Below are 16,197 nucleotides of genomic sequence, written 5' to 3'. Positions count from 1 at the left end.
AGTCCGAGCATGTTATTAAAGGTTGCACCACTCCCTCGCCCCTTATCCCCGGCAGTGCCACCCTGAATAGCGTCTAACCATGATGCATGTGTTTGTTTGTCTTCTCTGTCCCGTCAGCCGGCAGTCGCTCCAGCTCCCCGGGGAAGTTGCTCGGCCACAGCAGCTACGGCCGCATCCCACGAGCCACGGCATCGGCCTCCACCACGCCAGCAGACAAGCGCAGCAGGATCCCTCGCAGCCAGGGCTGCAGTCGCGAGACCAGCCCCAGCCGAATGGGCCTCGGTAAGGCCAGAGCTCTGGGTCACATTGCTCACACATGTCGACAAGGTCCTGTACTTCTGCAGGGCTTCTGTCAATGTGGTGTAACTGTCGGTGGTGTAGGTTACTCTGTTCTGTCTTTAAACAAACTTTTGTTTCAAATAACTTGATGCCAGTTGTGTAAGCGATGCATCATTCATTTGATTAGTTGATTCCATTGGCTACATGAGCATTCATCTCATGACTGTTCTCTTCACATTGTTGTCTATAACCTGTAGATTATGCACACCCGCGGGTAAGAAAGGCAACAAATCCAACAAACTGTTGTTCACACATGAAAACCGACAGTGGTGACTTTTCAAATGTTAGTTTTTTTCTCGCTAAGTACAACTCACTGTTTGCCTGTCAACAGTGTTAAAATGTGTTGGTATTATGACAAGACTCGTCAGTGTCACCTCAGTTAAACAGTGACCAGTCACATGTGCAGGCAAGTGTGCCTGTCACCATACAGCACATGGACACATGTATTGATCAGTGACATAAGTTGAAAATAAAACAAGTGGACTTATCTTAACTGCCTGATTAAGAGATAAACTTTCTGTTTTTGGCCTTTGAAACACTGCCGACAGCGCAGATAACAAAAACAGCAGGGTCTGCGGTTGTGATGGTTTTCCCCTTTACACTCTTTTCAACATGACGAAACCACAACACACTTCATGCACAGACTTTATCTTCAACTAAACATTCCTCACAGATCTGTCCTGATGTATGATTGGTCAACAGTGTGAGCAGTGCTTATGAGTGTTGTAGTAGTTGGCCTGAAGTAGATAACACCAAAATATCTTTTCTCTTTCTTGAAACTGAGGTTTGAAAGTACATGGAAGTGTTCATGTTTGGCAGTCACAAGCATTAGGGTTAGGGACAGAAACCCGAAACCATGTGACTATCTGGCTCTTTAGGTTTAGCCAGTCTGATTTAACATCCTTTTTGTTCGTTTGTCAGGGTTTGATTGCTGGTTTTATTTAATGGACTGCCTGCTTTTTGTATGGTTTTATGTCACGGTAAAGTTGTTTCAATGAGACGGAGTTGATTGTTTCCACTTAATTGCATATTCTTCATTTTTGTTCAGTTTCCAGGGTTGTTTTGATAAGGGGAGGATAATGTTACTATTGTTTTTAACACAATCGATTACTTTTTTAATATCTAAGTCACAAACCCTCTGATTTATTTTGATGTCTTTTAACACGTTAACAGAAGCTTGAGTTGCTCAGACTATCTAACCTTTACTAGCAGTATGCTGTTTGACCAACTCACTCACCCAGCATTCTGCCACAGCTTCTCTCACGGTTTTACTATGAATCTCAGTTTCTCTTCTTCTCTTCACTTTGTTCTCTTATTTATCTTCTTATGTCTCTAGTCTATCTCTGCCTTATATTGTGGTCTCTGGATAAACTATTGCACATTTGGACCATGAGGTTGCAGCCGCTAACAAACCTAGGTTTTTTAAACTCTCTTAATTGTTTTCCCATAAATTTAACAACAAAATCTACAAGATCGTTCTCAGTCTCTGGCCTAGAAGCCAAGACTCAGTTCTTAAGATCTGAAGTGCAAGCACCAAGTATGGCTTTGCTAGGCATAATCTATTTTTTAAATGAGTTCATTGTTGACGAGGGTTAACATGACAACATGTCTCCATCCGAGAAGGAGGCTCTCACACACAAAAAAATGAACAACAGTACATGTATTGGGTATGCAGTGCATAATGTGATGTGATGATCTCTCATCACCTGTTGAACAAGTTGCCTTGAAGTTTGCTGAGCACATTCATTTGTCCAAGGCAACGAAGCCTTTTGAATTGAATGCCCTTATGGAGTGTTCTCTAAATGCCAATCCCATTTTAGCATTACCATAAGAAAGGTAAAAAAAAAATCACCAGTTTTTGTTTCAACCAAAACTTTATTTGTAATGAATATTGCAGTCTGCAGAGTTTTATACCTTCAGTCTTCTTCTCTCGTATCCTCTACCCCTATCTTCTTTTCCTTATTTCTGACCCACATTCCCCCCATGAATGCCCACTGACATTCCCACCTAACTTGTTGTCCTGACAGCCAGCCTGTGTGGTAAAGCTCTTCTTCCTGCTGCTCTTCCCTACCGCACGCTAGCCCGGAGCCGCATTCCCCGTCCCAGCATGAGTCAGGGCTGTAGTCGCGACACCAGTCGCGAGAGCAGCCGCGACACCAGCCCCGCTCGGGGCTTCGCTCCACTGGGTGAGTACCGCTGAGCTAATAGCCGCCCGGACTACCTCTCCTAGTGAGTGTCCGAACAGGGCAGTCTTTACCAGACACTTACACTAGCCTCGCTCCTGTTGTTGGTGCTGTTTGTAGTGTCTTATGGCCTTGCTACCTATGCCTGTCTTTCTCTGTGCATGTGCTGACTTTGTGCTTACGAACGATTACTGTTCTATTTAGGGGATACAACTTTTTTCTTCTTCTATTTTGGATCCTGTTGGGGTTTGTTTGAATAGTTTCTGAATGAATCTGTGTACAAATGTTGTGATTTGAAGTAAGTGCCATCATTAAAGACTGGGGAAGTAATAGAGAAAGATGTAGCAGCAACACAAACAGCAATTTTATACGTTTTTTATAGGGGAAACATTCACAGATTACTGATATGGCGGCCGGTAGAGTATAGAATATTTTAGCTGGTACATAAATAGACCTTTTCCATGTGGATTGTGCACTGACATAACCATGCAATGTTACTCAGAAAGCTAAGAATATTTAAGCTAAATGGCATAACATATAGTCGACCAGTTTCAGTCAACTCTGTTGAGAGCTGCTTCTTCTCTCTTACTCAGCATTTTTTATGCATTTATGCCAAAAATGTTCTTATCAGCGCATATCAGGTATAGATATGTCTGCGATAGACCAATATCGGCCAATAATTTCGGCCGACTGGATCTGAAGTACGTCACCATTCTGCATGTCAGTGCTTTAGGGCTAAGCTTAAGCGTTGGCAGTTCTCCGTTAAGAGTATTGAATTTAGTTCTCTCATAAAAGGGGCAGATGGTATTAGAAAAATCTTAGATGTAATTGACAAAAGTCTGAAGTATATTCTTTTTCCTGCTGATTGCGATGTAACAATTAGCATAGGTTAACACTGTTCTGTTGTTTTCATTGTCTCTATCAAAATGAGTTGTTGGTTCTCTACAGACTTGAAATAGAATTGCGATCACTCGTATACATTCTATTTTAATCATGCCATGTCCTAATAATTCAGCCCATTTACTTTACAGCAGAAGAAGCAGATTAATGCTCATTGTTAAATTACACGTTCGTCTGAACAGTGCCTTCATCTTATTTTGGGATGTCTTATTTGGTGCAATATAATGTTGCCTTAGGTCATAAATGTTAAACTACACCCTACTACAGTGTACTGTACTGTATGTCTAAATGTAAATCACCCTAAAGGTTAACCCTAACCCTTTTCACACTGCATAGCCAACCACAGCCAACAAAAATATTAATGTAACACAATTTAATTCATTTCATTTAATTTATTTGCGAGTGCTTGTTGCCTTAGATGGAATTTCAGGGTAAGAAATTAGAGGCAGAGTACAGTAGCCCTATGTGAAATATCCATAGTTCAGTGCCTAATAATAATTAATGTCTGTTTACAAGATAAAACCGCACATTCTAGAGTGTCCTTTCATTGTGACGAGTCCAAAACACACCTGTGTCAGAGTCAAGTTTTTTAATCAGCATCTTGATATGTCACACCTGCCAGGTTGACAGATTGTCTTGGTAAAGAAGCGGTACTAACATGGGAGCAAAACCACAAGTGTTGCATTCATTTTTCTGTTGAGTTTAAAATCTCTGCAAAGGTCAAGTCACATCTTTATGCCTTTAGTTTAATTTAAAATATTTATAAGTAAGCAGTGATCTTGATTGGGAAATTAATGTTGTTTCTTTTACATTTTCACACCAAAAACCTGCACCACTCTCTGCAAATCAGAACTTTCATTTTTCATAATGAAAACAAAACCATGACAAAGTGATGGCAGTGATTATCTGCTGGGCAGTGCAGCAGTGTGAAAACGGCTCCTGAGTCTGATCTTAGATGTTAACCCCGTTGTGTCTGTCACTAACCCCCCCTGTCCGGATGTTGCCCACCTCTACTATCCCTTTCAGCCTCCCGACGTCACTCCCGTTCAACCAGCGCTCTCTCCACAGCCGACCCCCACAGCCAGTCAGGTGACCTGCATGTCCAAAAACCCCAGTCCCCCTCGGTTCACCCCCTCCTCCTCCAAAAACCCCCTATTTTAGAGGCAGTAGAGCCTACTGAATCAGCATGCATCAGTGGCGTGACTGCAGAGATCATCCATTTATGTTCACTTTATGTTCCCTCCAGAGTATTTCATTCAGTTTTATGGTTTAGCAAACAGTTTTAGATTTCAGCAAACAGGAAAGGTAAGAATGGACAAGTTGTCTTTGTTTAGCATGTAAAGGGAAACATTACGTCATCCGCTTGTCACCACTTTGCATTGTTAGTGATTTATACATTTTGATTTTAGCTGTGATTTTTCATGGAATTGTGATCTACAGCTTTTTATTTGCAGACTCAGCCTACGTTTAATTTTCCACTAGTCATCCTTCATATTTTGTACCTCTGTTGTCTTAATTTTTTACGTATAAGCTCATATTTGTGGTTTTTCCTCTTTGGTGCTTCATACCTCTCATCTCCTCAGGAAATAGTTGCAGTATATGCCTGTGCTTGGTCATCCTCTGTTCTGGTTTTTCTTTTTGCCACATTTAGTTTTTTGGTGGTTGGAGACTTATTTTTTCTACAATATTTCCTTATTGTGATTTTTTTTTTCAGCTCATTCATTTACAGTGTATTGTTTTATATTCAAATGTGTCCAGAAAAGACAATAACTTTGTGGTCACAAAAGTCAGAAAAGCATCTTTTTGCTTTTGTCCATTCAGGTAAGTTATAGTGGCCACTTTTGCTTCATCACTTCTTTCACCATCCTCCTTTATCTTTTTCTTCTCCCACCTCCTGTTTAGATCGATATGGTGTGATTCACCAAGCAAGAATCTCTGCGTCAGTTAACGCCATGAGGGTCCTTAACACCGGCACAGAGGTGGAGGCTGCAGTTGCTGATGCTCTGGTGAGTTTTTTGTTTTTTTGGGGTGTTTTTTCGCCGTAATGAGTATGCTGTTATTGAGCCAGGATTATTGTTAAAGCAAGCACCAGGCACATGAAAAAGGTAAGAGTTTAAAAATATTACATTTCATTGACAAAAGTGATGTTAGACAGTGAAGTTAGCTATAGGGATGCAAGGATTATAGATTTGAATGATTGAAGTCCAAGGAAAAATCACGGTTTTGAGATATAAAGAGATATAAATAAGGGAAACTGCTACAGCGGCTCACACTATCCAAGGTGGTTAAATAAATCTTACGATTATAAGGCATTTAACACCAATGATGTATGAAATTACAAGCGTTTTTGTTTGATTGATTGTTTTTTTTGCAGTTTTAGTAACAAGAGGACATCTTATGTGCAGGTGTTATGCCCTTGGGGGGTAAAAAAGCACTGCGACATACAGGTGTCCTCTAACCAATCCCCACAATTTGTAATATTGTTCTGACACATGCACTTTTATTCTTTTAACATAAACTGAGTGAAAAAACAACGTCTGTTCATAGACTATAATGGCTTAAATATTATCAAGCTCAGGGAATAAATCAAAATTTCCACGTTTCTCTTATTCTAACCTTTTATTTTAGATTATTAGAGTATCTCAACCATTCACACATATCAGTTCAAATGTGAAATGTCTAGTTTTGTCCTCCTTTGCAGAAGGAGTGTACTTGTTCTTTGTTCCCCCTTTAAACCTCCCCTCTCTCCTCTTTTCCTCTTGGTTGTTTGTTACCATTTCAGCTATTAGGAGACTCCAGGAATAAGGTAGTTGGTCATTTTACATACTGTTTATATATCCACACCATCATGCACTAATCAAGTTCAGAAAACAGTAATGCAGCTTGCCTCATTATGTTGGCTCATGACACCCCCTCACCTCAACCCCCTTTTATTTATTTTTATTTATGTTTTATTACATTTTACCTTGAATGTCCATTGCATCTTTGTATGCTTCTACTCTATGGTGGTACCCCAGCAGCATTCTTCTTTTCACATTGTGACATTAATGTTTTTGTACATTGTTTTAGTACATTATGTTTCATTTCTCAAAAGTCCATGAGATTAATTATGCTCTACTGTTTGAAGTGTCCCCCACTGCATTGCATTTGTAGCCAAGACCTTTGCTTACTTGTGGCACTGCTCGACTGGCTTTTGATAACTTTAACTTAAAACAACAAAACAAAAAGTTTATTCATAATTGAGGAACTGCACATCACAACTGTGTACATATATAAGCTTAAAATGATCATCCACAAGACAAAACATGAACACACAACAGTACAGAAAACTGCATGGCTACCTGATGCAATTTAAAAAAACAATTCTTCCCTCATGGCTGAGTGTATTTGCTGCAGCACCTTTCTTGCAGAGCTTGGTTAACGTTTCGGCATCACACTGTGTCTTATATTTCCTTCACGTTCTTCTTTCTCCCACAGAGGAAGCCGCTGAGGCGGCGGTACGAGTCACCAGGGATGTACTCCGATGACGACGCCAACAGCGATGCTTCCAGTGCCTGCTCAGAGCGCTCGTACAGCTCACGGAACGGAGGCATCCCCCATTACCTGCGCCAGACGGAGGACGTGGCAGAGATCCTGAACCACTGCGCCAGCTCCAACTGGTCAGAGAGGAAGGAGGGACTGCTGGGCCTGCAGAATCTCCTCAAGAGCCAAAGAATACTGAGGTGGGATTTGTCTTGTGTGTCAAATAGTGCCCAGAGTAGAATTGTGAGTTTTGATACTGCCCAGCTTGCTCCAGTGTGACCAAAGGTTATAACTCCGGTAAACAGTTAAATGAGACGTTATTGTGTAATTGCTCTGAATGGTGGATAGAGCATGCAGCGATCTCGCATCTCAAATCTGTGTAGTGTTAGAGAGCATTTTGTCTTTGAACAATGTTGACAGGATACAAGCAACGTCACTGGACTTTCTCCTTTGTGGTACAATCTTTGTGAGAGTATTTAGTAGTTTAGTGTAGAGCCTGTAACCTTTTACACATAAATAGTTTGGCATACCATGCCTTACTTTCTGTGTGTGTGTGTGTTTCCTTCACTGCAGCCGTGTGGAGCTGAAGAGACTTTGCGAGATCTTCACAAGGATGTTTGCAGATCCACACAGCAAGGTAACGAAGATGAATTGTACTAACTGAAGGCATGGCATCCAAAATCCAGCAATAAATAATGAAGATGTGACATTAAACCAATGTTTGTGTCTTCTGTTGCATGGTCTGCCTTGCTGTGGATTTAACAACAGAGAGTAAGTGTGGTTTTTGTCCCCATTACTAAAGATATTAACCTAAATCCGACACGAGCAGTTTGACTTTATTTAAGTCAAATCAGAGCAGAGTCGTGTAATAAACGTTTCTCTCCCAGGTGTTCAGCATGTTCCTGGAGACTCTTGTGGACTTCATCACGGTACACAGAGAGGACCTGCAGGACTGGCTGTTCGTCCTGCTCACTCAGCTGCTGAAGAAGATGGGGGCAGATCTGCTTGGCTCCGTCCAGGCCAAAGTCCAGAAGGCCCTGGATATCACAAGGTCTGACACAAGGAGACGTTTCACACTAGTATAGAATGTAAACCTTAATAACCTTTGTCTCAACAAATAAGATTGCAGGGATGTAACAAAATGAACTTCTTCTTTGTTTGTCAGGGAGTCGTTCCCATTTGACCAACAGTTCAACATCCTGATGAGGTTTATCGTCGATCAGACTCAGACTCCTAATCTCAAGGTAATGCAAAATGAGGAGGACAGATTTTGATTGGTCCGTGTGATTGATGCAGCTCGTGTAAGGCATGTGGCTGAATGTTTGTGGTGTCTTCAGGTTAAGGTGGCCATCTTGAAGTACATTGAGTCCCTGGCTCGGCAGATGGACCCGACGGACTTTGTCAACTCCAGCGAGACGCGCCTGGCCGTATCTCGCATCATCACCTGGACCACTGAACCTAAAAGTTCTGATGTTAGGAAGGTAGGCCCTGACTGGTTTCCCTGTTATTCAGCACCGACAGTGAGAAATCTCTTTGCTGAGATAAAACATTAGATGTGAAATGTTCTCTAGAATAATGTTTTTTTTTCCCCCTTCCCTTTTTTGAATTATATATATTATATATATAATATTCATTCTTTCTTGAGTAGGGTGCATCTATTCAGCTTGTTTCAACGTATCATTGTACTGGTTAAGATAACATTAATGTGTCAAACAAAGTGTGATACATAATGGTTGCTTTAATCTCACGGTGCAATGTCACAGAAAGCCCCAAACTGTAATCTTATGCTTCAAGCTTACTGAAAAGAAAAGATCTCACATCAAAGCCATCTTTTCTTTTTCATCATTAATTAGTATGGTCATATGATCTACATAAAGTTTATGCCATACTAAACTATTATGATAGCGTAACAAGTGGGTGAGCAAGCTGATTGCAAAGCTAACTGCTTGGAGGCCTGTTGCATAGTTACATAAAGTAGCGTGAAATTAGATGTAAAAAAAAGAATTTTATTTTAGAATTTAAAATATTTTATATTACAATATTTATTTTGGAGGACCGATTAGGGATGATAGATCCCTAAAAGATAACTCAGCAGCCAGTGGCATCTTGGTGTACCTCCACACGTTTGTTCTCATTTGAATTCTTCAGCCTGTAGTGTTTGTGGAGCAGCACTTGTAAACTTTGATAATAGGCACTCTCCGTGTGGATGGCCTTGGGTCAACGGCCCATTATCTTCCCCTTGTCTGATGCGCGTCATATGTTCTCCCTCTGTGTCCCCTTCTGTTTGTTTTTCCACTGCTGTTGAAATGAAATCCTCACCTAGTCTCAAATCAGGGCCTGGCCCTCCAGGCAAGCTGGTTCTATGAGGATAGAGTACAAATGTCCATTATCGGGGAGGTCGGATGGTTTGTCCCAGGTTGTTTTGAAAGATTGGTTCAGCATTGTATCCATATGTGATGGTGAAGGAACTTTGCTATGATGTAATGCCCATTCTGCCCTGCCACTGTGCCCCAGACCCTTCATAACTGGGTGAGCGAGGAGCTAGCTGGCAGGTCCAGTACTGCAGCCTTACTGTCCACTGAGGGCAACCAGGAAGAAAGGTGTAAGCAGGTAGAGCCCGCTCTGACAGCCAATCACAACACGACACGATAAGCACGCAATACCCCGCCTGCCCGGTACCTAACCAACACCTTCAAGACAGCGAAAACCCAAAGTGTGGCTCGCTCACCGCTTTAGCTGTTTTGCTGTAACAACCTAGAAATCAGTCTGTGCCTTGCAAATTGATCACTCACCAGATAGATTAAGCTTGTTGTGCAACCAGAAAAGATTTCAAATTGACTTTGAGGCTCTTCCAAATTCTAGGAAATGCTTGTCGCTTTGTATGTATAAACCTTTTGAGCCAGTTTTTATTGCTCAACATTGATAGGAATGCTGTTTTGTTCCTACTGTGTGCCTAACACATTTTGTTTGTCTGACTCACCTTAACAACCTCTCATCCACCTGCATACCCGCATGCTGTTAACATCTTATTATTGTACAAGAGAGAGATTTTAGAAGACTTTAAATATATGTATTCGCTCAGGCATATGCACTGTATGTATAGTGCTAAGTAACAGTATTCAGAAGTTACACATGGTCTAACAAAACACAAAACCTGTCCTACAGTACAAGAGTTCAGCCTTTTTACATATGAGAACTGTGACTTGCCATTAGTTAGCATGAAATATTTTCTAAATATTTACACTCTAGTGTTCTACCATGAAGTTTTGTATATGTATATAATGCTCCATTTTTTTCACATACCTACTCAACCTGACTTTACTGGCCTGATTAGATTATTAGTTGGCTCAACACACTGCAACTTAAGGACAATTAACACGCTGCAAAAACGCACAACACAACACATTACACACAACAGTACATGTGTTGTGTGTGTTCGCAGCGTGTTGTCAAGTCATGTTTTCTTGCTCGTGTTTCTCTTTAGTTGCAGTACATTGAGCTTTCGGGGGCCGCCATACAAGCAAGTCTTTTAACTTTCACAGTCACACTCAGCACATCATGTGGGAATCAGCTGAACTAGCTCCTTCCGTTGATATTAGTATTTATAGTATCACTGGAAAGTCTTTTAAGAATAAGCACAGATGAATCTACTCAGAAATCACTAAAACTTGTTTTTAAGCTCAGATTTTGCTTCTTAATCACCAAATTTTGTTTTTTCTTCAGTATCAGAGTAAATCAGGGTGATTTTTTTTTTTTTTTGTACGCCCATGTTTATAGCAATCTTTTATAACTAATGAAGACTTTCCATGGTGCAAATTCACCAAAATGTAAAACCAATATAAAGAATGTGTAGCCCAAAGCTAACAAATTGCCACATTATGTTTTACATTAACGTCACCTAAAGCCTGATGGGAACCATAAAGGCCAAAAAGGAAAACACTAATATATACTAAAACAATAATGATAACACCCATTTGGTTCTGTGCCATGTGGTGACGTCATCAGCCTGTAAAAGAAATATGTTTAAAAAAAGTTTCTGTAGCTTATTTAATAAAAATCTTGACTGTTGTCAACAACATTGCTTCCAATATCTCCTAAAGTGAAACATTTCAGACCATTCTTGGTTTTAGTTTCTGTCTTAATACAGTGAAATGCCTTCCAAACATTCACCTCGGTACGATTTAAATATCAGCTTCCCTTGCAAAACAAGTACTTTCCACAGCCCCCTTCAAGTTTGATCTGTACTCACTTGCATGTTGATATAGCAACAATGTCCTTGAATAGTTGTGTACTTCATTAGTTTTTCCACTGAATGCAGCTTTGAACACTCACCTCTTAACAGTTTCTTTCTACAGGCTCAATGCATACATTATTCTACCAAGAAGTTCACTGTGGACCCCAAAAGTTGGTTTCCATGGTTTCAGAATAGTTTTGACCTTTATTAGCGTTAACCTTTGCATCAGATTGGACTTCTGCTGTTTTGCAGATGCTGAGCGTGAGGAAAATTGTCATATATTACAACGATTCATAATTCAGTCTTGACCTGTACTATCTGTGCTTTTTCTCATACTTTAAAAATGTCAGCACCGCTGACTCACTCTGGTGAAAATTCTGTTTGAAACACTTGGTCGAGGTACTTCTGAACCATGGAAACCATCCAGTCTTTCTAAGCTGTAGTGACATCCATTCATCTTAACTTGTACTCTTGTACTACACTGCCTCCAGGCGGCCCAGGTGGTGCTGATCTCTTTGTTTGAGCTCAACACCCCCGAGTTCACCATGCTGCTGGGGGCTCTGCCCAAAACCTTCCAGGATGGAGCTACCAAACTGCTGCACAACCACCTGAAGAACTCCAGCAACACTAGCAGCAGTGTGGTAAATCAAATAAAATACAGTAGTTTTCATACATCAACACCATGCTGGTTCAAATTTAAATCTATCAACAACAACAACAGTACCACCACATTTAGAGTTCATCATTGTTTCCATGACTTCCAGGGGTCTCCGAGCAACACCATCGGTCGGACATCGCAGCGCCACACTCCCAGCAGGACCAGCCCCCTCACCTCTCCAACAAACTGTTCCCATGGAGGACTATCTCCAAGGTAGCTAATCACCAATCTGAAACGATTGTCTACGGCACATTTCCTGTCCTGTCCAAATGCCCGGCTGTGGTTTCATCATCTGGATACTGCTGCTGTTCTGATCGCTCATTTGTAGTCGAACTAACGCCAGGCGGGTTGGTAGCAGCATGATACTGAATGAGTTGCTCAGAGAGATTAGAACGCATCCTTTTAATGTCACATTTGTCAGTAAAGATAAAGAAATCTTTGTTTTCCACAGATCAGATACAACTTACAAACACCTCCCATGCGCTCGGCTGATAAAATATTTACAGCCTCACACACAATTGGTGCTATAAAACATTTGATAACCAGGCTCTTTGATCTTGTCATGTTGTTTCTATTGAATAAAAAACAGGGTTGAACTTTGCCCGTCCAGTGACTGAAAAATGACAATTTACCCTAAATACAATTCTGAGCAGCTCATTCACCTGATGCATTGTACAGTCCTTTTCTCTGCAAGCAGAACCCTACAAACACAGATAATGGAGCTATTGTTTAAATCACCTGAAGTATACTTTAGGTTGAGATCATTCATGTGGAAAACGGCCCCTCGCTCATCACGTGGAAAAGTTTTAGTTTACGTGAAGCTGCCTTTGTGGGATTCTGCTGCTTTCCTCTAAATTAACACTTTCCTTTAACCTTAAAGCTCAGACTGGTTTCTTTTTTCTCTTTTCTCTTTTGCACACGTGTCGTTTCCTTCTTCCTCCTCCCTTCTCTTGTCCCGTCTTGTGGTCTCCACTCGTTGTTGATTTCCATCCTCCTTGCCCCCACTCTCTCGCCCCATGTCTGTGCATCCTTCCCTCACGGCTGCGCTGTGGCAACAGTCGGTTATGGGGTTGGGGTGTCGACGGACTGTCAAAGCACCCCCCTGCCCCTCCTCCTCCTCCTCCACCCCACTCCACCCCTGCTGCCCCCTCCCTAAGGGTCCTGCGCAGAGCATATTCACCCAGGTAATGAGGCGGGTTGAGACACAAAAGAGATTATTCCCTCAAGGAAGCCAGACCCTGATCCTTTTCTTTATCCACCTTTCCTTTTTTCTAAACCCCGCTGAGCTTTCAGTTTGTATGCCAATTTCTCACTGAATGCATAATACTCCATCATCTCTACTCAAATGAAGAAAGCTTACTTACTAGGGATGTAACGATACACTCAACTCACGACTCGATTCGAGTCACGATTTTTTGTTCACGATACGATTTTTTCACGATTTTTTAAAAATCAAAATGAGCTACAGACAAAATATGACCAAATAAAATTATCTTTTTATTTGTAGGAAAAAAATCTCTCTTTACAGAAACTCTCAAACAGTTTGTGTTCTTATTAGGGCTGCCAGCAAGTGATCTGACCATTACCTTTCAGCTTCAAGTATGAGCTAACTGAAAATAAAAACAATTAAGATGATAGCTCATTAACCCTTTAATGAGAGTCCACGGCCCCGGGAAACGGCGAGGTCCGGGCGCTGTAAACGCAGAGCCGGTCGCGGCGCACCACCTCAGCGCCGGGGAGAGGACCCACGAGGGGATCCTCCCGCACCGTGCGGCCGTCCCTGACCGAGTTTAATCCCCCGGGCAGACTGCGCGGAAGTTGCGGAGAAGTTGCGGTGATTGGTTAAAATTGCAACACCGCCCTGAATTCACGGGGATTCACTGAAGTTGCGTTGAAGTTGAATTCCTGGAGGGTCTGTGTTATGGTATCATTTACGGTACAGTCAGGCCTGACGCCGATTACCACTACTGCGCATGTGTGTAGGTGTGTGTGTGTGTGTGTGTGTGTGACACAGAAAGGCAGACGCGGCAGCGGAAGCTGCGGCCACAACGTAACCTATTTCTAATTTAAAAAAAGACGAAAAACAACATATCCTATTTCTCTCGCATTCGCCAAGAATCGCGATTCATTTTTTCTGTCAACCGATTTGTACCGATTTTAATCGTGTCACGATGTATCGTTACATCCCTATTACTTACCTATGCCTGACCTTTCCCTTTCTAAAAAACTAATTTGTTTGTATGTGAAAAGCAACGCTAAAGCACTTTGCACCTGGATAACAAATGCATGCTTCTGTATCTTCTTCAGAAATGTATTTTATGTAAAGCTTGTGTCTTGTTTCTTTCTGTGTTTGTCTGTCTGGTAGCATGATGGAGTACGACACAGAGAACATGAACTCAGAAGAGATCTACAGCTCGCTGCGTGGCGTCACCGAGGCCATCCAGAGCTTTAGCTACCGGAGCCAGGAGGACCTGAACGAGCCAATAAGGCAGGAAGGGAAGAGGGACGATGCAGTAAGTCCTCACATTTTTTTTTATCTAGCAGTGTTTTTCCTGAATATTCCTACATTACGAGTTTAAAGTTTGTGTCTAACATCAGAAGAGATCATCGTAGTGCAACCAGTCTGTTGCATTTTGCATAAAACGCTTAAAATGAATTTCATTTAACTTTTGATCATTAAGATTACAGTAAATTCAGTGAACTAACAGATTGACTTCACTGAATTTATCCTGCCTCTATAGGGTAGACAAAATCATTGCAAAATCAAAGATGAGAAATACTATTGAATTGTCCATTTAAACCAGTGTGAATATAACTTGTATATCTAAAAGCAACAAATAAAGGAACAGAAATATTCGAGGAATGGACATTTTATTTTCTGTCCGCTTCAAAAAGAGTCGCCACTTTTTTTGTCTCTCTCATTTACCAATGCCATTAAATCTGAATGAGTTATGTATGTACTTTGGTGCTCATGGTTTCCTTAAAATGAACATAATGATTGAATTGTGTAGCATGTCTAAATTCATAAAAGTTTAAACATTTAGATTTGTACCTGTGATCTACTGTAAGCAGCTTAGAACGAGCTCAAGCAGACAAGAGGTTTTGCACATCTGAACAACTTCTATAAAAACCAGAACCAGGGTCTAACTCAGACCTTCATTATGTGTCAAAATGTGTCGTCACACTTATTGAGTACAGTTGGCTCGTTTTTATAGTGAATGCCTGATTTCACAGAGGCATCCGTGGCCTTTCATCATCACTGTTTTGGCTTTGCACAAAAGTCAAGTTACTTTCTCTCAAACTATGTGTGTGTTAAAGGGTTGGTTCGCTGTACTCAGCAATTCGAGATCCCTCTCTGATGAGCTTTCAGTGTAAGAGATGAAGACAAAATTCATAGTTCAGTGCAAAAAAGTTTGAACGTAAGGCTTCAGTCAAAACAAGTGGGTGTTTTTCAGTCAGTGTTTCATTAGTACAATTTATAATAAAAGTAAAATATTTTATAATATTTTAAAAAACATTTTATACTAATGGAAACTGCTGAAGCTTTACAATCAGTGCTGCAGCTGCTAAGCCAACATTAGGTGTTTGGAGTCGGGCCAGCAGCATATAGGACAGATGAGGTGCAGGGAAGGTTTTTGGAGGTCAGCAGCTGCTTGTCAAGTCCTGTTTGTTCCAGCCTGTAGCATATACAGAGGGAAGGCTGAACCGGGCTTCTGTGTCAAAGATCTCAGTCACCACCTCAGGTGCTCCCAAGGAAAAACTATTTTAGGATTAGAAGAAGAAGTTCTGCTCTTTAAGGCCCATAACGGACAGTACAGTATATTTCTGGTCATGTTGTCTTTGTTTTGAACCATGATGACGTTAATCCTCTGTCTTATCGTCCTTCCTGCCTTCTGTCTTACAGGCAGGAAGAGAAGGCGTCGCGTCCTCTCACGGTTCTGACCCCCGCTTGGGCTTAGACATGGTGGAAGGGGGTCGCACCGCCTTAGACAACAAGACCTCACTTCTCAACACGCCATCACCTCGCTCCTTCTCTGGGCCACGGAGCCGCGAGTTTGCTCCTTATGGCTACGGAGAAACCATCTGCACGTATGACAAGAGCGCCCTGAAAGAGGCCGTCTTCGACGATGACGTGGAGCAGTTCCGCGACTGTGAGTTCACGTGATAAGGCGGCGGAATCATACATCACAATGTGCTGAATAAACATGTCATGTAAAGCAGAATTATTTTGAGTTTAAGAAGCTTTTTTTTATGGTTTTACTCTACTGTTTGATATTAGGTTTGGTTAAGTGTTGTGTCTGCAGACTGTTGGATCTGCAATATGAGATTTAGTTCAAACCTTTTTCAGTTTTCAAAATAAA

At 41.4% G+C, this 16,197-nt stretch overlaps 1 protein-coding gene across 25 annotated transcripts in view; it reads left to right on the top strand.

Moving 5' to 3' along the window:
- clasp1a (cytoplasmic linker associated protein 1a) overlaps positions 1 to 16,197 on the top strand; it is an 85,543-nt gene that overhangs the window by 61,939 nt on the left and 7,407 nt on the right. For 9 of the 25 annotated variants that reach the window (XM_019260410.2, XM_019260409.2, XM_019260403.2 and 6 more), the window contains 17 exons: positions 118 to 282; positions 2,367 to 2,525; positions 4,449 to 4,511; positions 5,325 to 5,428; positions 6,205 to 6,228; positions 6,900 to 7,144; positions 7,518 to 7,581; positions 7,713 to 7,715; positions 7,832 to 7,995; positions 8,110 to 8,188; positions 8,282 to 8,425; positions 9,459 to 9,554; positions 11,670 to 11,819; positions 11,943 to 12,049; positions 12,895 to 13,020; positions 14,202 to 14,349; positions 15,741 to 15,987. In XM_019260410.2, coding sequence (XP_019115955.2) covers positions 118 to 282; positions 2,367 to 2,525; positions 4,449 to 4,511; positions 5,325 to 5,428; positions 6,205 to 6,228; positions 6,900 to 7,144; positions 7,518 to 7,581; positions 7,713 to 7,715; positions 7,832 to 7,995; positions 8,110 to 8,188; positions 8,282 to 8,425; positions 9,459 to 9,554; positions 11,670 to 11,819; positions 11,943 to 12,049; positions 12,895 to 13,020; positions 14,202 to 14,349; positions 15,741 to 15,987 — 2,088 coding nt within the window. The remainder of the gene's footprint in view (positions 1 to 117; positions 283 to 2,366; positions 2,526 to 4,448; positions 4,512 to 5,324; positions 5,429 to 6,204; positions 6,229 to 6,899; positions 7,145 to 7,517; positions 7,582 to 7,712; positions 7,716 to 7,831; positions 7,996 to 8,109; positions 8,189 to 8,281; positions 8,426 to 9,458; positions 9,555 to 11,669; positions 11,820 to 11,942; positions 12,050 to 12,894; positions 13,021 to 14,201; positions 14,350 to 15,740; positions 15,988 to 16,197) is intronic. The other 16 variants (XM_019260423.2, XM_019260419.2, XM_019260424.2 and 13 more) reach the window with 9 other exon arrangements.

The sequence above is a fragment of the Larimichthys crocea genome, chromosome I (assembly GCF_000972845.2).
Source record: "Larimichthys crocea isolate SSNF chromosome I, L_crocea_2.0, whole genome shotgun sequence".
Taxonomy (NCBI): Eukaryota; Metazoa; Chordata; class Actinopteri; family Sciaenidae; genus Larimichthys; species Larimichthys crocea.
Note: the sequence above shows the minus strand (reverse complement) of the source record. Positions and strands in the feature narration are given on the sequence as shown.